Source organism: Pleuronectes platessa, chromosome 1, assembly GCF_947347685.1.
Source record: "Pleuronectes platessa chromosome 1, fPlePla1.1, whole genome shotgun sequence".
NCBI lineage: Eukaryota > Metazoa > Chordata > Actinopteri > Pleuronectiformes > Pleuronectidae > Pleuronectes > Pleuronectes platessa.
Window position 1 is genome coordinate 3,810,339 of NC_070626.1, and position 24,329 is coordinate 3,834,667.

The 24,329-nt window shown below is 42.2% G+C and overlaps 1 protein-coding gene across 1 annotated transcript; it reads right to left on the reverse strand.

Annotated features, from left to right (window-relative positions):
- Positions 1-923: 923 nt before the first annotated feature.
- On the reverse strand, positions 924-24,068 carry minar1 (membrane integral NOTCH2 associated receptor 1). Its single transcript, XM_053420273.1, has 4 exons — positions 23,226-24,068; positions 19,912-21,393; positions 5,041-5,292; positions 924-1,121 (listed from the first exon to the last, which is right to left on the reverse strand). Exons 1-4 carry the CDS (start codon positions 24,066-24,068, stop codon positions 924-926), a joined length of 2,775 nt encoding a protein of 924 aa, XP_053276248.1.
- Between the last annotated feature and the right edge of the window lie 261 nt (positions 24,069-24,329).

Sequence of the window (24,329 nt, forward strand, 5' to 3'; positions counted from 1 at the left end):
TGGGAATGGACTGGGTGAGAGGTGCGCTAGTTATAGCTTCAATAGTGTTTGCATTTTAAGGCATTTAAGGAGATTGCAGCAATGAATGGATGGACAAACCCGCTCGGAGAGGGATTTTTGTCTGTTTAGTGTCTTGTGTGGCATGGAGAGCTGGCCTGATAGATAGTGATGTACAAAAGAATACATTTATGGTTTTGGGAAGAGGAGCGTGTTTGTGTGTAACTGCTGATGGCTTTTATAATTCAGAAAAAGAAAGAAAAAAGGCAGCAACATTTAAGTAACTCCTTAGTGCATGCCTTTCAATGTAAGTAGGCTTACAATCAATACATTCAGTTTGGCTGTTTAGTCATACTGTGTCTGCATTCTATGTAGAAGTCTATCTCTACTTCAACTAAAGCACTTAAATATATTTCTATTTAGAAAAATGTGTTGAACAAATAGTGTTACTTAAAATGCTCGCTGTGATTGACGGATAAATTCTTTCATTCAACTTGATAATTCATAAAAAATAACTTTGATCAAAATACACTGTACAGTAAATATATGAAAAATAAAGATATCATATGTTGGCTACATCAACAAATCCTCTTTTATTCTGGGATCAACTGCTGCTGGAGTAGTTTAAGACAGACAATTAAATCAATGAGCTTCCAACTGTCCCCACTGTATGACAATACAATAGACTACAACATATATATTAATATATTATGCACTTGCTGAATTGATTTCTATGGTAAAATATCTGCCTTCACCATTTTATCGGCAAAAAATACCACAATAACTAAATGCTGTTGGAAAAGCAAAAAAAACATCAAGTAATCATTTCCCAACATGTTCATGTTGTTGGTATGTCTGCTACACAATTACCTTGTCAACAAACAGACCAGGACATCAGTAAAAGTGTGTCCTCCATCTCAGCACTTTCATGATTTCATGGTGCAAATTGGAACAACGATGACCAGGATCACGGTGCAGGTAGCAGCAGCGATCAGTGCGCTGAGCTTACACAGCTTAGCCCTCCTGAACGCTGCCTCTTTTCTCTTGAGCAGTGAGTCATAGCCTGGTGTGTAGATGTCCTCCATCCAGTACTCCACGTTGTTTGGGTTTAAGCACTCCTGCGTCTGATGAAACAGAGGCACAAACAAAGAAAGGCAGTTAGAGTACACAAAAACGTGCCCTGATTTTCATGATAGTGTTACAGGGTCAAGACACAGGTGAGGTTCTACAGGGAACTGTTTACTGTGTAGGAAAACTGTTCAAAAACATTTACACTGAGTTAAGAAGAAATTTGGGCATACAAGCATTTTAATATAGCAAAATTGATGTATACTCTGTCAATATATAGATATTCAGAAATGTAAATCCGATTTAAATGTGCATCTTGCTTGTCATTGCTTGTACAATCCATGAGGAGTGCCTTACATCTCAGCCCATGAATGACCTTTATTTACTATAAAGACACCACAGGAAGAACAAGCCTGTTTTTAAAACAGTATTTTATGAGGCTTTGTCACACGAATGCAAATATTTTGCACACTAACTGTTTCTGCTGCGTTTGAGCGTCTCGCCCACATCCTAATTTAACTTTCTTCACTAAAACAGAGATTTTTACAACGATTCCACAGAGCAGATTTTCATAAATTATGGTGTTTATCCATGTGTATGTGTAAAACATTGTTTGGGAAACGATGACGTCACAGTTTACTGGGAACAAGAACATATAAAGCTGTTTATATTTGTGGTTAGCACTGCTGTTCCGTTAAATTTAGCATAACTCTACACCAGGGGTCGGCAACCTGCGGCCCTGGACCCGCATGCTGCTCTTCAGCCCCTCTGCAGTGGCTCCCTGTACAGTCTTGTGCATTTCGCGCATACTTTTTGTGAACGGTGAACTTAACGAATCAGTTTTCATATGATGAACGTGAGCGAACATCACGTTCACGTAAAAAAATGTTTAATCATTATCGTATCAGGCTGTCGTGAAATACCAGGATCGGGCGAATATGTGTGTGTGTGTGTGTGTGCTCCCAGATAGTGCGCACATACACCGGCCCCGGGGCTCCCCCCCTCTCCGCCCAGCTCACTCGCTCAGAGACACAGTGAGATCAGAGTTGCTTCAGCCCAAACCTGCACGGAAGCTCTGACGCACCCGTAATGCGGGCAAAGCAGAGACAAGAGTTTGTCCACCAGCAGCCACGCTGATTAATGCGGAGGCCCGACAGGAGGCGCCCCTTTCCGTGAAGGAAGGAAGAACGAAGACCTCAGTCTTCAATTAGATAAGGCACCGAAATGAAGCACCGAAAATCTGCGTGGCATTTCGGTCCGGTAGGTACCGGTTGTATTGGAACCGGTATGAGAGAGGTATGTTCTGAAGCGGTCCAGAAAATGTCTTTGTCCAAAAGCCTCTTGTAGTTTTTCCTTTACTGCAGAATAGTCAGTTTGAACGGCCTTCGGCAGGCTATCCCACAAGAGAAACACGGCTCTGGCCAGGCGGGTTGGTAAAATCCGGACAAGTTCATACTCATAGTCACCTCCCACGCCGGTCACCAGAGCCTGCACGGCCACCTCAAACTGTCGAGCCCAGCAGGGGAAACTTTCCTTGTGAAGGTCAGCGGGAGCTCGATCCTGACGTGGCTTGCGATGGATCTCTCTCCGTACTGCACCTTGTAGTCCAGGGGATCAGCGTCACACCCCTCCACATCTTAATACACAGCTCTCTCCCTCACCATAGCAATAAGAGAGTGTTGGAGAGAGTGTTGGAATTGAAAGAAACATATACACCCCTGATCAAAACCTTAAGACCAGTTAAAAAATTTCATGAATTTGCATTTTGCACTGTTGGATCTTAGGAAGGTTCTAAGTAGAGCTTCAAAATGCAAAAAGAAGAAATGGGAACAAGAGACCAAAAGTTGTGAGCAGGCAATTTATTGAAAACAACAATTTAACTCAAATAGGTTGTTCATCAGCTGATCAAAAGTTTAAGACCACAGCCTTTAAAAGCCAAAATCTGTGCAAAAATTTGGATTCCATGTCATTTCCTGTCAAGTAATCACACTGTGAAGATCTCTTGATGGCAAAGGCAAAAAAGCTCACCGTCTTTGAACGTGGTAGGATTGTTGAACTGCATAAACAAGGCCTCTCACAACGTGCCATCGCTGCTGAGGTTGGACGCAGTAAGACAGTCATTTTGCATTTCTTAAAACATCCTCAGGGTTATGGAACAAAAAAATCAAGTGGTAGACCCAAAAAAATCTCACCGGCGCTGAGCCGGAGGATCCGAATGGCTGTCCGTCAAGACACGGGACGATCCTCGTCCCAAATTAAGGCCATTACTGGTGCTGACTGCAGCCCAATAACCATCAGACGGCATCTGCGAAGGAAGGGCTTCAAAAACAAGAAACGTCTTCAAAGGCCACGTCTCCTTCAACGCCACAAAATTGCCCGTTTAGACTTTGCAAGGGAGCATCAAACATGGGACATTCAAAGGTGGAAGAAAGTTTTATTCTCTGGCGAGAAAAAATTTAACCTTGATGGTCCTGATGGCTTCCAACGTTACTGGCATGACAAGGAGATGCCACCTGAGATGTTTTCTACGCGGCACAGTGGAGGGGGCGCCATCATGATCTGGGGTGCTTTTTCCTTCAATGGAACAATGGAGCTCCAGGTTGTGCAGGGGCGTCAAACAGCAGCTGGCTATGTGGAGATGTTGCAGCGGGCATCCCTCATGACTGAGGGCCCTCGTCTGTGTGCTAACGACTGGGTTTTTCAGCAGGACAACGCTCCAATTCACAATGCCCGTCTGACCAAGACTTTTTTCCAGGAGAATAACATCACTCTTTTGGACCATCCTGCGTGTTCCCCTGATCTTAATCCAATTGAGAACATTTGGGGATGGATGGCAAGGGAAGTTTACAAAAATGGACTTCAGTTCCAGACAGTGGATGCCCTTCGTGAAGCCATCTTCACCAATTGGCGCAACATTCGCACTAGCCTTTTGGAAACACTTGCATCAAGCATGCCAAAACGAATTTTTGAAGTGATCAACAATAATGGTGGAGCTACTCATTACTGAGTCAGTTTTTTGCACTTTAATTTCTGTTTTAGGAGGTTTTTTTTTTTTTTTTAGCTGTGGTCTTAAACTTTTGATCAGCTGATGAACAGCCTACTTCAGTTAAATTGTTGTTTTCAATAAATTGCCTGCTCACAACTTTTGGGCTCTTGTTCCCATTTCTTCTTTTTGCATTTTGAAACTCTACTTAGAACCTTCCTAAGATTCAACAGTGCAAAATGCAAATTCATGCAATTTTTTAACTGGTCTTAAGGTTTTGATCAGGGGTGTATATGTTTCTTTCAATTCCAACACTCTCTTATTGCTATGGTGAGGGAGAGAGCTGGATTTCCAAGTTGAATACGGCACTGAATATCCGTCCACAACTTTAGCGATACGTCGGTTAACTGCGGCTAACATTAGCTAACTTGCTAAAACTTTATTAGCTGCTTCATTTGTCTTCATCTTGTGATGGGCTTTGAGTGGGCACACTCTGTGTTTGTGTGGAAGTTAAACACGGTCTTTGCAGTCGCACGTAAATCACACACTAATTCATGTAATGGGAGAGCCCCAGTAGTCCCGTAGGTCACACATGACAATCAATATTAGAATGGGGTTGATGGTGTGTGTGAGAACATGCATGGGTGATACAGTGGTAAATAAAATATGGAGCAGACAACTGTACAATAGGCAGCACTAATCATAGGCTAGAGGAGCTTGAGCTTCCCAAAAGTGATCATGGTTGATCATGGGGATATCGATCAAGCTTTTCGTGAACCACTGATTGTAAGTCAAATTTTTTATGAACCCCACTCACACAACCCACAAAAAATCGACCACCCAAACCTGACCAGACCCACAAACCCTTAGTCACAGGTGACTGGTGTTTAAAGTAAGGTGTGAGGTAGTGTAAGGTATATATACCTTACAGAGCAGCTATGCTTAGTTTATCCCCTTACAGCCCCCTTGTGATTCTACTGTAAGTCCAGTACCTGCACGTCCAGGGCTGTGAACTTCTTCCCTTTCTCTCCTGAGTTGCGTTTATACTCTTCGATGGTCCAGGACGGCTGCCCGCGCTTGGCATCTGACAGACTGGTGAGCCTCAGGTCAGTGTACAGGTGACTGCCTTTCACATGGGCCTTGATGGAGGGGTTTAAGGGGTGCGGAGAGAAAACCTGTTCGATCAGGGCCGGGTGGGATATGGGGGTCAGATGGGCCTGGGGAAGCTCATATTGACGCTCTCGCTCTGCCTGGAAATGGAGAAAGAGATCACAAAGTTCATAAGGGAAGTTTCCACCTGTCTTTTTATAACCTAATGAGTGTCAGTTGGGTACCTTGATTTAATTTAGGCCTTATTTTAAGAGATACTTATCGTACATCAAACAAGGCTTATATCAGTGCATTAAGAGGGTTTTTAAATTTCACAACTCTCAGCCACAGTAACACAAGGAGCTTGATATATTACATAGAAGAGTGTTTGTTCTTAAGTCATTATCATCATTAGACACCTGATGGTAATGCTGTGTTAAGAAAGTAAAATCCTACTGTGAGATATACGGAGACAAATGCTATAATGGATCTATGATGCTAAATAATATGCCTACATGCTTACATAATTTTCAATTCAGGTTTTGACTTAGGTTGCAACATATCTTATCCCGCATTACTTAGGATACATTTTGTGGAAAAATATTTGGCAGGCCTTCGTCCTGTTTTGATTCTTTTTCTGGGATGATTGACATATATATAATTATTTTCATTTTAACACATGGTTTTTTTAAGGACTTGTGTAGTAGTTCTTCAGCTTTGCTGCTGATATGTTGTTATTTTCAGGACAGGCTACTCAGAAATGTGCCCAGTGTGAATATGAATGATACAGGTTTTAATTTGTATTTTTGTATTTTGACGTCTTTTATTGAGCATCCATATAACATATAACATGTAAGGTATCCACAGACAAAATACAAGACAGAGAACGAAAAACAATGCTCATGTTTTTTGGTTAATAGCACAGTTTTCCTGTTTTGTTAACAACCTGCACATTGCTGGTACAGACAAAAAAATCACTGGACACAGTCTATATTTGCTAAAAGCCAAATTTCAGGGAGAATAATAAAGACTGAACTGTACCAAGGTGCTACATGACCATCTGGATAATTCTTTACCGGGAATAAAAGGATGGGGAATTTGCTCGCGTTGATGAGGTCCCTGCCCTTTGTACACTCCGCCCATTGCTAATATAGCTGGGAGTGTTTAGTAAGGTCCATTGATCGGCCCCTCCGAAGTTAGTCATGGCCCTGGTGTAGCGCTGAGAAGACGATCAAACTTGACTAATAGAGGAAGTAAAAGTCGTAACAAGGTTTCTGTATGTGAACCTGCGGAAGGATCATTACTGCTATAGCTGCTCGACTACGGTTGGCCTAGGCAGCCCAACCAACCTCCGGACTTTTAAGGTCTTGTCTCTCAGAGAAAACCTTAATTTCTCCAGCTTTAGATCATGCAGAACCTTACTGATCCAGCGATCATAAGATGGGTGACAACGTTCTTCCAGTTTAGAAGAATTAGACGCCTGGCCAGCATGGTGCAGAAGGCAATGGCAATTTTTACTTCAGCTGAGAGTTCTTTGTTAGGTGGGATACCAAATAGGGCAGAGAGGGGATCTGGATAAACCACAATATTATAAGCCATCTGTTAAATACTTTAGACCAAACTTTTTTCCAGTTTAGGCATGACCAAAACATGTGCACCAGGTTGGTGGGGGACTGTCAACATCTGTTACGGGCATCTCTGAAATTGGTGTAAAACTTAGATAATCTTTGATTAGTGTAATACATTCTCTGTATGAGTTTGCATTGAATCAGCCCATGCCGGGCATTGATGGAGGTGTTGTGGACTAGCTCAAGAATTTGGCCCCACTTGCCATATTTTATGTTGAGCCCCAGATCTTGCTCCAATGCTTCCCTAGTTTGAGGGGGAAAAACTGAAATTATAGAGTCCATGGTGAAATATTGCCTCTCTGTTTGGGATTCACTGTAATAAGAGTGTCAATAAACGTTTTTGGGAGGAGAATCAGAAGATGGGGATAATGAATCTGAACAATATGTCTAATTTGAAAACAATGGAAGAGGTCAAATATTGGAAGCTGACATTTAAAACCCAAGTCAGTGAAGGACATGTTGATATACATGTCATTAATTGACATTATTCACTGAGGCAGAATCAATTGTAGACTGCTTGAAATTGTGATTATGGAATACGGGTCAAAATTAGAGAGGCCCTGCAGGCCAAAATGCTTTCTAAAATGCAACCAGATTTTAAGAGACTGAGTGACTACTGGAATAGTGTTGACAACATCAAGTTGAGAGCACATCTATGACCGCAGTGAGATCTGAGTGGAAGAAACATCTGTGAATAGACTTCAATGAAAACAACACATCCAGTGCAGCCCTATGTAATACCATGACTTAAAACCCCATTTTACAATAAAGTATGCTTTTAAAGCTATACAAATTACATTGATTGGATATTTTAAGCCTTAGTAATGTAAAAATAAACATTTTATGTAAAACAAAAACATAACAAAAATCACTCTTTAAATCATGGCAGTATACTTTACATGGCCCTGTTGCTGCTTTGCAGTTGTTCATTATTCACCTGAAGGTTGTGACCTTTGCTGCTACTGTTTAGGGGAAGTCTTCATGATCTTTCCCTAATGTGCTGAGCTTAATATTTCTTTGTGGGAAGACAAGGTCAGAGCCCAGCCATTGCTACACATATTTCATATAAAAATTTGACACATTCCTGTGTCACAGCATTTGTTTTCTTTGCATTTTAACCAGGTAATAATTTGCCAGGCCAATACCAGTAATACCTATAATATACTATTTTATAAGATAATAAATGCATACCTAAAAAGCTGAAAAAAAGGGGGGGAAATGCTGCCATATAACAACGAAATTAAATACAATTGTTTCATTATTGGAGTTTTGTTTTACTATTGCATGAAAAATGTAGGTCACAATAAACATACAACAACAAATATCATTATTAAGGTAAAAAACACAGAATATCTGGTGGTTCGATGTGAGACCATCGATATATTTACCTGGTAACCCGGATGTTTCATCTGAACATTAGCAGTTGAATATTATACTTTGACAAACTTTGTTCAGTGGAAATAAATACGAATGCATAGTTTCAACGTAAACAAATTCAGTGCTAGAAATCTAAAGGCTTTAAAATTCAAAAATCTGATGAGACTGATTTACTTCCATAGTTTTATTTCATTTTTTTACCCAACCCATAATGGATGTGCAAGCAACAATTACTTGTATATGGTAAAAGAATATCTGATATCTAAAAAAAGATCTTGCACACATAAGACCATGTTCACAATTTGTGCATCTCAGTCAATCTGTCCATCTGCTGATAAATATCATATAATAAACCACAGTTGTATAGGGTGTGTTTGAGTACTGTATATCACTCAATTTAACTTGTTCTTTTACTGTATGAAATCTCATTGAATAGTTTACTGCAAACACAAGCCTTTTACGATCTTACATACTGGAATATCAAGACCATTACTTATCCAACACAGATTAAATCAATTTCCCGGGAGTAGTTTGGTCTAATAGTGCTCTCCCTCTCATGCATTTTGATTCTCCTGTCTGAGCAACAAACACAAAATGAAGAGTAAAGCATTCCTAAAGACCCAGTATTGATTGTATTAATCACATAATACTTTCAAGCAGCTGCCATCAATACAGACCACAGTGAGAAACATCCATCCCCACAGTCAATGAATGTGACATGAGAGTGTGTTTGATGTGTATCATTTGTCTAAAGTGACTCTCAGTTTCACTCTCAGCCATCAGCCTTTGTTAATTGGATGGCTGTGCAGTGGAGTCTTTAGAGAGACTGCAGTGTGATACAGTAGTTTACCAAAGCAGGCCATTCGTGACTCATGAACAGTCCTCACTAAATACCCAAAACTACAGTGGCCCTGAGAGCTCAACGCACAGCAACTTAAGAAAACACATGCAAGTGGACAAAACACAAGCAAAGTAAGAAAACATCTTCACAACCCAACACAGTACAGAAACACCCAGGCTCCTAGCAGTCTGGGTGGGAGCTATCACGGAGTTGTCAATGGTTATAGTCAGGTCATGGGTGAGAGAGCCTTTCCCTGGAAGGAAAAGTAGTTCAGTTTTGTCAAGGTTAATTTTCAGGTGGTATGCAGACTACCACTGAGAGATGTCAGTCCGACAAGCAGAGATTTGTGCTGCTATTTAGCTGACACAATTATCCAAAGCGACTGACAATTAGTACATTCTACATCTATGAGGGGCCATTTTTCCATGAGGGTTCAGCATCTTGACCGAAGACAATTTGGCATGGGCTGAGATTCGAGGCGCTGACCTTCTGGTTCGATGACAACTGCTCTACCCCTCAGCCACAGTATAGGTACAAGATGGGAGCATTTGTATCTGAAATATTTGGGAGGAAGTGGAGGCATGATTAAATTATTATCCTGGGTAACATTAAAAGTAACTAGCATGATCTTTCTTCCTCTAATGATTGAATGTACTTTGTAGTGTAAACCTCATTTCATCAAAGAGCCAACCAGAGTGGATCATCAATCTTCATCTTTGTTTGATTGAATACTAATCACTAATCCTGAAAAGATATCTAAATATGGTGGTATGTCTGATTGTTTAACTGATCATTATCATATTTTATGTCTGGAAAAATTCCAACTTGTCCTCCATAGTATATATTAGACTAGGATGATGTGCGAATATCAATATAGAATATTTTATTCCTGTAACGGTCTAACAGTTAGGATTTTGTAGTGTTTTCTGTTAACTGTTAGATCTCTGTTTTCATGTGTGCACTCTGTCTCCTTGTGTGTTCTGTTTCCTGTTTTATTTTGTAGTCTCTCCTTCCTTGTGTGTTGTTTCCAGCTTCTCGGGTGTGTCACTTCCTGTCTCGGTGATGGTCTTTCCCAGTCCTCATGTGTTGCACCTGTGGCTAGTTACCCCAGCCTTCCCTGTGTCTCTATTTAAGCCTCTGTGTTCCCCAAGCCCTTTATCGGTTCGTTTGTTGTTCTTCACGTTTCTAGACGTCGTCAGATATGGTTTGTTTTCCCCTGCCTATCCTTCCTTGTTCTCCGTGCACCTTGTCACCAGTGTTATTTGTTAGTGTTCCTGTTTTATTTTTGTCTTGTTTTAAGACATAAGCTACCAACCTTCAGCCCCCCACTCCATTAACGAACTGCATCTGGCCAACCAGCTGAACGAGTTCTATTATCATTTTGAAAGACAATTGGACCGAACGGACACCAGCCCCCATCCAAGAGCATCACCAACACCAGCTCAGCAGGGGTCCGTGACTCTCCACACCTGCCCACCACAGTGCCCCATTCCCCCTTCACCAAAGTGTCACCCCTTTCCATCCTGGATAGGGACGTTAAGCTCTTCAGGAGACAGAACATCCACAAAGCAGCCGGACCTGACTGTCTCCCCATCCAGGATGAAACACTGTAATGATCATGTCTCCAGTGTTCAAACAGTTTTAAATGTCACTGGAGACAAGTCAGGTGCCAGCCCGATTCAAATCACCCAACATCATCCCCATCCCCCGAAAACCAAGGACAACAGCATTTAATGACTACAGACCCTACACAGACAGCAAAGACTTAAGTGCATCATTTGCTCCACGAGAAGGTGATCAGCTGCAACTTGCCCTTTCTCCAGCACCTGTGCTTCTCCAGGACTCTGGGGTGTCAAGCTAAGATTGTGGCTGGACTCTTATAGACACTTCCCCCTGGCAGGAAACTGCAGGCCATCAGGACCAAAACCGCATGCCAAACATACAGTTTCTTCCTGACTGCTGGTGGCCTCATCAATAAGGCCTGGGACCCTTTTGCTGAACTGCACTGATGTCCCTGACAGTGACATTTTTAAATATAACAATAACTGTACATTTTGCATAATCCCTCCTGTTTATAGTATTTATTTGTATATGAAAAAAATCGTTTCCTATTTTTATATTTTCTATATTTATAGTTGTATATATCTATATTCAAATTCCTTTTATGTAAACCTGCCGGCCAATAAACCCCAATTCTGATTACGATTTTTCAATGTCAGGTGACATCACTACGGCTGCTAGCCACTGTCTGCTAAGCTTCACCTGAGCTAACCAGCTAAGACGTTTTCACTCATATCTGAAAAATAATATGGTTTGTTGTTCGGCTGATTGTCCTGACGGTGAAGTTAAAGACATCTGTGCTGCAGTTTCTGTGATAACTAACAAACAGTATTTTATTTATTAGCAGGTATCGTGTCCCTTTACCTGGCTTGTTAGCTTATCTTCGCTAATTGCCAGCTAATGAATTAGCCTCCAGGCAAGATACCAGCAGTAATGACGATGCTAGAAGGTGCAAATGATTGTCCACTACAGTTATTAAACCGACATAAGTTGGTCCACATGTCAGATAGAAATGTTAGAGTTTATGGTGATAATACTTTAAAACTTTACGGGACTGTGTGTGTCTGGAGAATAAGTTCCAACAAGTTAATTATTTTTTAATATGAGGATCAATCAGCTAACAGCCCTCAGCTGCACTGATTAAGACTCTGGTACAGGAGGAGCTGCTCTCTGAGCCACCTCCATGCCAACATACCACAACAAACACAGATTATTATTCTGCAGAAACTGATTACTGTGATAGACTAAAGAGTGAATATTTAAAGTCACATCTGCATTTTAAGAGCAGCTTGTTAAAGTAGCATTACGTCTCCTAAAGCCCTTTATTCAGAGTATTGACTAGAAAAGACACAGAGAGAACCTGAAGCTGATGACCTATTTTCAAAGCTGAGGTGAAGTGATAATGATGATGAACTTTTAAGTAATAAACGTGTATTTCCTTAACAGGTTAAAACATGAGGTGGATAGTAATGCTGGTTATACGAGCCTGTATCATTTGTGAAACATTATATAGTTCCTATCAAATGCAACTTGCACATTTAGCTCATTAATATTAACATGTTAAAATAACTATCAAGTGACAAGCAAAAACACCACTCTTTACCGAAGTGATGTGAAAACTGAGACTGAAGTGGTTAACTTGCTTTTAATTGTTCATTAGGCGTGTTAAATACATCTTAAATTACCACAAATTACTTTTTGTGCATGTTAGCATATGTTGTATGATTATGATAATAGATAAATCACTTAAGTTCGCTTCTCCTCTCTGCCCATATATGAGTTAGCCAAGTCCCGCACTGGCAAGATGGCGCCAAGTGCAATGCCCACTGAGTCTCAAATTCATTCTAAGAAACCAATGGGTGACGTCAAGGACACTACGTCCATCTTTTTATACAGTCTGTAAGACCAAAAGAGGTAATGCATAATCCAACCACTATGGAGGACTGTTTTGATGTGTCTTGAACCTATGCAGGTCTCCCATATCACAATAGATATCCATAGGCAAGGGGCAACTGGACACAAGTAAATGCAAAAATCCCCAAAAGGTGTTTCTACACTATCTATAAAGTATACTATGTCTCTACATAGACAGGGTCTTCAGAAAGTATTCATTCTGCTTCACCTTTTGCACAATTTGTATTGCAGATTTGGTTTGGGATGGATGGAAACGTTAGTTTTTTTCTAATCAATCAACACAGATAAAAATATTTTTACGGCATTTTTTTGTTCAAAATCAATGTATTAAAAGTCAAAAGTATGTGGAGCCTTAACTCAGTACTTGGTAGAAGCCCCTTTAGTAGTAATTATATCTTTGAGTCTTCCTGGTTCACTCGACTTGGTTAAGAAACTGGATCTGGCCAGTTAATCAAATTGCTTCCTAAACAGATCCTCTGAAGCTCCATTAGACTGGATGTGAGCTGCAACTTCAGTTCTCTCCACAGATGTTCTATGAGGATTTAAATCTGGGCTTTGGCTTGGTCAAACAAGAACAGTCAGAGACTTTTCCTGAAGCCACTCTAGTGTTGTCTTGACTGTTTGCTTTGGATCATTATTCATTAGATGTGCTGAAAAGTAAACAGTCACCCCAGTTTCAGTTATTTACTTGGTTATGCTTACTCTAAGAAAAGTTCAGATGGTTCTAAACTAGTTCCCTTACAAAAATATTTAGGTCACTGTGCTCCTGAGAACACTGAAAGCTTTATTAATGGTTTGATTTATTTCCCCTGATCTATGCCTCGCCAAAATTGTAGCAGCTAAATCTAAAAAGAGTTACTTAGAGCTCATAGCTTTTGTCATAACATGCAGTGACTTGTTGGACCACTCAATCCTCAGCAGCTGATATTGTGTTCAGTTCAATTGATGCAGTAAAACATGTTTATCATTTGTGAAAAACAATGCAACATCAGGATTCCAACAGAACTGAATGGAATTCAGCTACTGCCTGTAACATTTAAACATTTCTGCTGTGTCTATCCCTAAAATTCACTTTGCCACAGATGGACTCCAAACAAGTTCGAGACACATTTCAAGAATATCCATCTGCCACAAGTTAGAGTTTACAGAAGGTCTGAATATTCTGTAAATGATTATTTATTACATCACACATTTCAATAATATCTATTTAAAATTAAATGTGTGTTAAGGTGAAGGGTTCTGAAATTCACATGAATAATTACTGAACCACTGCTGAATTGGCTTTATAATAACTTATGAGGGTTGTTGTAACCTCTGATGTCAGGTTGTAACCTTTGATGTCATACAGGTTGTAGTTTCTCAGGGTTTTACTTTAACTGTGGGGGGGAAAGGTTGCTGCACCAGACACTATAGTCATTAGTGTGTTTTGGGGTTGTGAAAAAATGGAAAATGGCAGAAACTGTTTATTTTTTAGCATAGGGTGACCATGTATTTGTAACAAAAGAGTGTAAAGGTGCTTTGCACCCATCTGCAGGTGCATATTTCTTTCTTGAAAATGAGCTTTAAAAGAACAGTAAAATACTGCACCACTGACCTCAGACAAGGTTTTTTGCTGGTTATTCACTTAACACTGTTTCAAGAAAGCGATCCAACAATAATGCTCATGACCACACCTCATTTTAAGACCAATATGCCCTTGGGTGCTTGCTGGCACTGGATGAGAAAATCAAAAAAGCGTCACTCTAAAACTAGGAAACACATGAATCGCATCAGGTGCCGCTTCTCATCCTTTTGTTAATTATTATTTTTATTTTTTTAAATATTTTTATTTCAGTTTTGTATGTAATGTGTACAAACAAACATATCAGTATACAAACAGTATAGAGACATAACAAAGGACAACAAAGGACAAAGTGCCCCCCGCCCCCCTTTAAAAAAAAAAAAAAAAAAAAAAAAAGTGTCAGTGTTCAAGGTCAATACAAACAACTACATTAAGTCATTAAGTATTTGGTGTAAGAGAGGTACCAATATGGTCTAAATATGGCTGCCAAATTTTCAAAAAGGTGTTATATCGTTTTCTGAGACAATAAGTGATTTTTTCCAGGGGGATGCAACTATTCATCTCAACAGACCACCTGTCAATAAGAAGAGGGGAGTCAGATTTCCATGACACTGCAATGCACTTCTTAGCCACACATAGAGCAACTTCAATGAATTTGAGTTGTGCATTGGTTAGAGAACGGCGAATACTTGTTAAGTTCCCCAATAAACAAAATTCAGGGTCCACTGGAATATTTACTCCCGTGATCCTGGTTAAAGTGGAGCAGATATCATGCCAGAAAGGCCTAACTTTCATACACAGCCAGGTAGAATGCAAAAAGGAACCAACTTCAGTATCACATCTAAAGCACATTTCTGACAGGTTAGATTTGAATGAGTGTAATTTTTCTGGGGTAAAATATAATTGATGTAGAATATTATAGTTAATCAATCTGTAACGGGCATTGATAATAGTTGACAAGCTGTTTTGACATAGTTCTGTCCAAAGTTGTTCGTCAATTGTAACATTGAGATCTGACTCCCACTTCATTCTAGACTTATGCACACCTGGTTTTGGGCCTTCATTCAACAATAGGCGATACATTTTAGAAATAAATTTGTGTGTTCCCATCACAAAGAAATCTTTCAACATCATTCATAACAGGCAAAGTAATTTCAGGACCCAAATTAGCCCTCAAAAAGGATCTTAATTGGAGATAACAGAAAAAGGTCTGATTGGGCAAACTATATTTCCTCTTCAGGTGTTCAAATGGCATGAAAAGTCTTTTGTCGAAGCAATCTTCCAAGTGTTGGATTTTTGTTAATTATTAAGATGAGGTCTGTCTGCCGTTTGAGGTTGGTAAACATTTTATGGATGTTTTAGCAGGCCCCCGGTGTGGACAAGATTTCTCCCAGTGCTTCCAATAACCAGTCTGACTATAACAAGTGGGTCAGTGTGTTTGTGTGTGTGTGAGAGAAAGAGAGCAACAGCAGTGCAAAGAGCACTTCATCCTGTTCTAAAATGAAGCAACAGATCAAAACACTGAGTTAGAGATGTTTTATTCGCAAATCGTTCCTATCATTATGAAACTTTGCCACAGATAGGTATCAGTGATCCCTCTTTGAGTTACAATAAAACCTGATTTGTACTGCCACAGGTAAAGGTAGTCAACCGAAAAGGGGTTTGTAAAAACAAACAATTCATTTCTAACCGTAAGCCCTGCCATGATTAATAAACTAAATCTACTTATTGCAAGTCTTGTCGCCGCTGAGGCTGGGGGGTCAATGTAAAGATGTGTGCTAAATCTAAACAGCTCACTGCATCCCATATTTTTAGACCAAGGCAACCCTTAAAGGGGACATATTATGAAAATTCCACTTTTGTAGTGCTTCTACACGTTATTTTGGGTATCTGGCATGTCTACCATCCCCAAAACTCTGGAAAAAAACAACTCCCACGATTTGTTGTGTTCCTCTATGTCAGAAACGATACGCTAGAGCGTGTTGAATTGGATTACGACCCGAATTGACGTCACAGTCTCGCTAGATCATTACATGTCGGTGAATGAGAGTGTGAACGCTGGCGCAATTAGCTGCCGCTGCTCTCCGTTTGTTTTTTAATTATTTTATGATTATCTGCACAGTTTGCAGCAGACCATTTACTCTCGGCGAACGTGGTACTGTTGATTTTATCCTGATCCTACGGTCAATACGATCGGTTTTGTCAGTATCCTGTTTTAGTCTGTTCAAATGTACCTGTAGCGTGTTGGCTTCTTCTCGCCTAGCCACTGCTCCTTATGCTCGGTGAACGTGGCATTTACCCATTCATCGGGTGGATCTGCGGACTCGCTGTTGGCTTTGTGCTCTTCTGGACTGTCCTGTCCTTCCTAATGGGACCGGCGTTGACCCTGATCCAATACACGAATGCGGAGCTCCTCCAATTTCGGTTCCTCCGGTCCGCTCCCCCGCCGGTGCTACACCACTTCCCGGACATTACTCGCCTTCCCTGTCGGAGGTACTCCCACCGGGGATCCAGACGAAGCTACCACATCGATGACTCCACTGCTATCGGCTCCCTCTGGTCCTCATCCCGCTGCCGACCTCCGAGAAGAGCCCCCAGGAAGGTGGACCACAACGCGTTAGCTAGCCTAGCCAGGTCGGCTAACGCTGGCTTCTCCAACGAACACAGTGACATCAATCTTGGATTATTTAACATCCGCTCCCTCACTGGCAAGGGACAACTACTACAGGACCTCCTCATCGACCGCAAGTATGACTTTCTTTGTCTAACGGAGACATGGCAGCAACCCAATGACTTTTCTCAACTGAATGAGTCTACCCCACCTGGGTTTGTTTACACTTCTCAACCCCGTCTCACCGGCAGAGGAGGTGGTCTCGCGATAATTCACCGCGAGACCTGGAAGGTTTCGCCTGTCACTGTGCCAGTGTTCCAGTCATTTGAATCTGTCGCTCTACAATTGAATGGACCCACTCCAACTGTCTTAGTCAACATTTACCGTCCACCTAAACCTAATAGGGATTTCATTGATGAATTCACCACATTTCTCACCCACATCTGCTCACTCTCATCCAATATAATTCTCCTGGGTGATCTCAATGTTCGCATGGACAACATTAACAATGCTTTCACTAAGGAGTTCACTTCTTGCCTGGACAGCTTTGGCCTCCAACAATATATTGATTTCCCTACCCACTCTAAAGGTCATATTTTGGACTTGGTCTGTTGTTCAGGTGCCACTCCTTTTAACTGTTCTGCTGTCGATCTCCCCATCTCTGATCATAGGCTTGTTTCTTTTAAATTGACTCTAACACTATCCAAAACCAAACAGTCAAAGGTTATGTCATTCCGTAACATAAAAAACATTAATTTAGCTGATTTCAGAACAGGCATTGACAATTTCCCCACCATCAGTTACCCATGCACCCCGGATCATCTGGTTTCTCTCTACAATAATGGTCTCCAAACTCTGCTGAACTCACTTGCTCCCCTCAAAACTCGGACTGTCTCATTCACCCACCCTGCCCCTTGGTTCTCCTCTCACCTACGTCAGCTGAAAGCCAAAGGACGTCAGCTGGAGCGGCTTTCCAGAAAATCCGGACTCACTATCCACAAACAGATGTATCATGCCCACATCATCAAATACAAAGACGCACTCTCCTCAGCCAAATCCCAACACTTTACAGAAAAAATCACTGCTGGTGCTGGGAACACAAGGGCCCTGTTCTCCCCAGATTCCCTTCCCCCACACTTCTACTCCACTGACCACTGTAACGCCCTGATGTCATTTTTTAACACAAAAATAGCTACTATCCACCAGCAACTGACCCCTCACATGTCTAGTTGTCCACCCCCTCTAGTTATCCACTCCCCCCTCTCTCTACCACTTTCATGCTTCCAACTCCCCTCTCCCTCCGAATTATCAGATGCCATCCGGAAATCCAAAACATCCACCTGCCAACTTGACCCCCTACCATCCTCCATGGTTATAGCCTCCCTCCCCTCTCTACTGCCCCTGCTAACTGCCATTATCCATTCTTCCATGACCTCTGGTTCTGTCCCATCGTCTCTTAAATCTGCTGCAGTGACACCGACGCTGAAAAAACCTGGTTCAGACCCCAACAACTTCAATAACCTTCGTCCCATCTCCAAACTGCCATTTCTCTCAAAAATCCTGGAAAAGGAAGTGGCATCACAGGTCCATGCTCATCTCTCCAACAACAACCTCTATGAACAGTTCCAATCCGGTTTTCGCCCACGCCACAGCACAGAAACAGCCCTTCTCAAAATCACAAATGACCTCCTGATGGCAGCTGACTCCGGACTATTATCCATCCTCATCCTCCTCGACCTGAGCGCGGCTTTTGACACCATATCCCACTCCACCCTCCTTGACAGACTAGCCTCCATTGGCATAACTGACATACCCCTAGACTGGTTCCGCTCATATCTCCATGGCCGTACTCAGTTCATCCAGTTAAAATCATTCACATCCCACCCATCCCCCCTCTCCTCTGGTGTTCCCCAGGGCTCGGTCCTTGGCCCTATCTTATTCATCATCTACCTCCTCCCACTTGGACTGATCTTCCGTAAATTCAACATTCATTTCCACTGTTACGCGGACGACACTCAGCTCTACGTTTCCTCCAAACCCACTTCCACCTTCCCACCCTCCTCCCTCTGTGCCTGTTTAAACGAAATCAAATCCTGGTTTTCCTCCAATTTCCTGAAATTAAACAGTGAAAAAACGGAGGCAGTCCTCATTGGCTCCAAACACACCCTCACCAAACAGCCCAGTTTCACCCTCACCATAGACAACACCTTGGTTTCCCCCTCTCCCCAGGTTAAGAGCTTGGGTGTCGTCCTCGACAGCACCCTATCATTCCATACCCACATCAACAACACTATCCGGTCTGCCTACTTCCACATCCGCAATATCAACCGACTCCGCCCCTCACTCACTCCCAACACCGCCGCAATCCTGGTTCACTCCCTTGTCACTTCCCGCCTGGATTACTGCAATTCCCTTCTCTTTGGTCTCCCACACAAACTCCTCCATAAACTTCAACTGGTACAGAATGCTGCTGCCCGTATCGTCACTAGAACACCATCCATCAGTCACATCACCCCCGTTCTACATCAACTTCACTGGCTTCCTATTAAACACCGCATTGACTATAAAATCCTCCTCCATACATTTAAGGCCATCCATAACCTCGCTCCTCCATACCTTTCGGCCCCTCCTCCATATCAATGCCCCTACCCGGTCGCTCAGGTCTGCTTCCTCCATCAGCCTGACCGTCCCCCGAGTCCATCTGTCCACCATGGGACCTAGAGCCTTCAGCCACTCTGCCCCTCACCTCTGGAACTCCCTCCCCCCTGATATCAGGAACATTGACCCAAATTCACTCACTCTTTTTAAATCTTGCATTAAAACCCACCTGTTTAGGCAGGCATATAACTTTTAATGTTCCTGTCTGCTGAAGCTGTTGTTCTGCTGCTGCTCTGCTTTGTGCATTTTAAAATTTTTAATTAACTGTATTGTTGACTGTTGTACGGCGACCTTGAGTATCCTGAAAGGCGCCTTATAAATAAAATGTATTATTATTATTATTACATGGCCTTGGCGTGGTTTTTGGACCAAAAAATGTTACAGACATTTGATTAAGACCCCAAGGAACCATTTCAACGGTAAAATGGGCATACGATGTGCCCTTTAAAAAAACTATACCAGTGTGATATATTGAGGTGTTTCTGCATAGGTATCCACCACCACCAAACTCAAATACACATTCAAAAGCACCTAAAAGTGACATAATTTAATTATAACTTTCTCTTGAGTACAAACATAAAACATTTATCTTGATTTTTGAGCATTAAAAAAATTTGTCTGTACCTCTTTGGCTTTCCGGTGTCTGTCTTTGCCATCTCTAACCTTGTCATTGCTCTCGTCTCCAGGGTGGCAGGAGTAGGACACTGTCCTCCAGTCCCGTGGAGAGTTAGTGATGCTGGCAACCTTTGACTCAGTGGCGCTGTTCTCCTCATCGAGTGAGCGTGATGACCTCCTGGTGAGCATACTCTTCTTCAGAGCTTTTACCCTGAGGCTGCCACTGTTACTCCCATCCGAGCAGCACCACTCCCCCAGGGGGCCATTGTCCACTTTGATATTGTGGCCGGTGGTGTGGCACTGGAAAGTGCGAGGTGAGAGAGTGGCATTGAGATGTTGTTGTGTGCATGGGTGAGACTTGTCAGGGGTTGCATTACACCCAGATGCAGACACCGTCTCCCTGTGCCTTCCATTAGCCTCGGGCTCCTGGATCTTCTCGTCCAGCTGGTTGAGCTTGGAGAGGACCTGGGAGATCTCACTGCGGACCCCCGACAGAGACTCCAGCTTCTTCTCAATATCACCAATCCTCATCACCAGTTTGCACACACTCGACTTAAGTTCATCGTCTGTGTTCTCCAGTGAATTGAAGAGGCGGTCCAGCTTGGACTTGGCTAGTCTGACTGTGTTGCGCTCAGGGGAGCTGTCACCTTCCGACTTCAGTGTTAGCTGAGAAAGAGACCCAGTGCTGTTGTAGCATGACGACTGTACAACTCCCAGAGAGTCACAAACACTCATGTCATCCAGAAAACGAAAAATGTCACTTATGTCGTCACTAACAATCTCAGAGTCCTCATCAGATTGTTTGAAGGCTTTTCTCTCTCTGTCACTGTATTTAACTGGTGTATCCTTCATCTTCTTCCGCTCAGCCTGCTCAGTTTGAGTCCCAATACTAGACGAGCTGTCCCCTCCCTGAAAGGATGGACTGTTCATATTTTTGTTCCTAAATCTTTTGGTTGCCTCTCTTTTGTCCATGCCCACTGGCCCGCTTGCTATCATTGTTACATCTTTGTTTTTTATTCCATTTATTTTCTTTGCAAAAGCAGAAGGGGAAGATACCACATTCTCCTTCAGGGTCTGAAAATGTTGCTCATTGTCTGTGCAGATGATGCTGATAGTGCGATGGTGGTTGTCTTTGACTGGTTTGCTGTTCAGAAACGACCTCTCAAAGTCTGGAGGCCCCTCTTCTGTATTGAGACTAAGGCTCTTCACTGGCCACGCCGGCTGCTTTCCTGCTTTGTTATTGTGCTTCCGGCTGCTGACGAACTCAGAGTTTGTGGTCGGACCAAAGTACGTGGACGCCTGTAGGTCGTCCAGGCTCTCGTGCTTCACCCTCTGTCGGCCCTGGAGAGGGGAGTTAAGTGTGGGCTCGAAATAGGGGTTGCTGTAAGGCAGTTCAAAGCTGTGGTTGAAGAAAGTGGCAGGCTTGTGCAGCTCCCTCCTGTTGTAGCCATGAGCAGCCTTACTGCCCTGTTTGCTCTCAGTGGTGAAGACCTACAAAGAAATCCACACAGGGTTAACAAAACAATTTGCCTACAGAATGATCAAGATTTAGACTGACTACAGATTTTAACGAAACTACGAGGCCCTCCATTTAGTTTAAAAAAAATAAATGGATGGGTTTATTAAAGGAACAAATAAAATAAAGAAATGACTGACAGACTGTCAATTAAGATTTTTTTTTAGCACTGAGTAAATAGGATAAAGTGCGGGTTAGGGGAAGGTGTTGGTTACTAATCAAAGAGGAATTGTACAATGACCTACATGCTATCGCTTCCTTGTTTTCAGTCTGTTCAGCATATCTCTTTATCATATTGTTTTCTCTGCAGCAGTGAAAAGTTACCTGGTTCATGTATTTATAAGAACTTATGTATATTTTTAAGGTAGTAGTACTCTGACGCTTCCATTTTATGTTAGTATACACTCCTTTCTACGCTACTCCATTAATCTCATAGCTGTCTGGGCTGGTGAATTTGAAAATCAAGATTTTACTTACGAAGCGACTGATGCATTGTTATAAATTAACCTAGACAACAAATAGTTTTAGCAAAAACTAAAACTATGCATATGGAGTAAAAAATATATATATAATCTGCTCCAAACTGAACAACTATGACAATAGAAACTAGTTCAAAGCTAAGGTAATGAAGATGAAAATGAACTAAGACATTGTTCATTAAAAACAAATTTTTAACTTAGTTCACGGTTCCAAATATGAACTAGTTCACTTTCATTTGTTCCATTTTTTATTGGGATGATTGAGGTGAAAAACATACGATCATGTGTTTGGTTATGAATCGAAGGTGTCGGATCATGTCTGTGTGTCGCTCTGCTCATTTTAACACTGAGTCCTGACTGTGAGTGTCACATCTCTTGTTATACTAAGCACAAAATTTGGATCAGTCATTATTCATGATTTTTAAATGCAGCCTCATAAACTCTGGAATCAAACGAACACTAAATTACTTCATGTATTGATCAGGTCCTGATAACTAGTCATGAGTAATTATTAGATAAAGTGAGAGGAGAGAGGAGGAGGACACAGAAACTCCAGCTTTGTAAAAGCTTGTGCGCTGTCTGGGACCACACACGCAAACACACACACACACACACACACACACATACACTTTATCTCGCTCCTGGTATTTCACATGATGGCCTGATACGATGATTTAAAAAATGTACGTGAACCTCTCTTACTCTCTCTGTCTGTCTGCTTGTGTGCTTGTAGTGAAGGGGCAGAGGGAAAAATGTGATCATGTTAGGGGGAAAATCTGGGAAATTTAAACTCCAGCACAACAGCAGGGAGATTCAAAGTATGGGATGCATATTTGATAATTTCTATCGTATATAATATGTCATATATATATATATATATATATATATATATATATATATATATATATATATATATATATATAGTTTAAAATAATTTCTCAGTGTGTTTCCTGGAGCGATATACTCATGTCGAGCGAAAAAATTGAATCTGACGCCGAAACCATCGGTGCAGAGCGCGAGGTGCCCTCTGCGCTGCGCCATGCATTGCAGCCGATGTAAACAGCCCAGTTGAGTAACATGGGGGGTTTTCGCGTCCGGTGTGAACCCGGCAAGTCTCCAAACTTTAGACGAATCACAGCTCCAACAATACTCCACTGCTTCACCTAAATTGCATATCAGTGTATATATCTGAAAACGGTTCATCAAATGGTGTTATCGTATCTCTCATCTGAATGTCTTGTATTGTTAACATTGTTATTTTAGTATTAGATGATTTATAGCCGAGATTAATAACATAGGTCTTTCAACAAGATCCTACAAAATCAAACCTGTGGTGAGACGGTCATGAAGTTGTGGAAGTCCTGTTTAAAGATATTTCTCTTCTGGACGCAGGAGTGAACAGTGAAAGGCTCTGGATGGCGAATCTGCTGCAAAGACTCCTGGTCGGTCGTGGACTCGCTGTCAATGTCCATGGGAAAGTAGGTCCTCTGCATTTCACATGGTGGAGAGGGCGTACTGCTGCTGCGATACTGGGGCAAATGGTGAAGTTTGTCCAGAGATGCTGCTCTACATTTCAGGTTCTTGCTGACCCCAAGAAGGAGGTTGGGGTCTGAGGTGGGAAGAAACGGCTGGCAGTTATTGCACTCCGATCGTTTCGGGCAGGGAGAAGCCGTCTGACCCACAGGGTGCGGCTGAGGGGAACTATGGTGATGGTGGTGGTGGGGTCCATCCCTGGGGGGATCCATGTGCTTGTAACCAGCCCCTCTGTCGCAGTCCTGATACTTATACGCATCATTGTCAGAGCTGCACACCTCTACCGACTTGTTCTTGTGGAACTTGGGCCTGTGCACTACAGGGAGATTGTCCATGGCTATGCCTCCATTCATTTGAATCAAGTTGAACATGGTGACAATATCTGCAGCCACCATGAGCTTCTTGGATTGCGGGTCCTCTACTGAGCAGCGCATCTTGTCCTTGAAGAGTGTGGCTGGGAATGCAGGATCCAGACAGGCCGTGTAGAAGAGCAGGCTGCGGAGCTTGACCAGGTGCACCAGGTCAAAGCGGGCACACAGGGACTTGCACAGGTCCTGGTAGGACATGGTGTTGTGCTTGGTGTCCAGCTCCTCCAGAATCCGGATCAGGAATTGAGAGTACTCTGGGAGGGGGTCCATGGCTGCTGGGTGTCAGGAACAGGCCTACAAAACAGGTCCTACCTCCAGAGAAGCTTTGTACCTGCAAACACATTTCAATGAAATAATTTTTAATCAATATTTTGTTTTCACACAATATAACTCACACAATCACACACCAGCAGGTGCCAGGCACAATCAAAATGGCTCGTACTCGGCCAGAAAAGATGGAGACTATACTCGACATCCAAAACAACGGAATGCCCTGCACCTCATGACCGTAGCAACTGCCCGGTCTTGCCG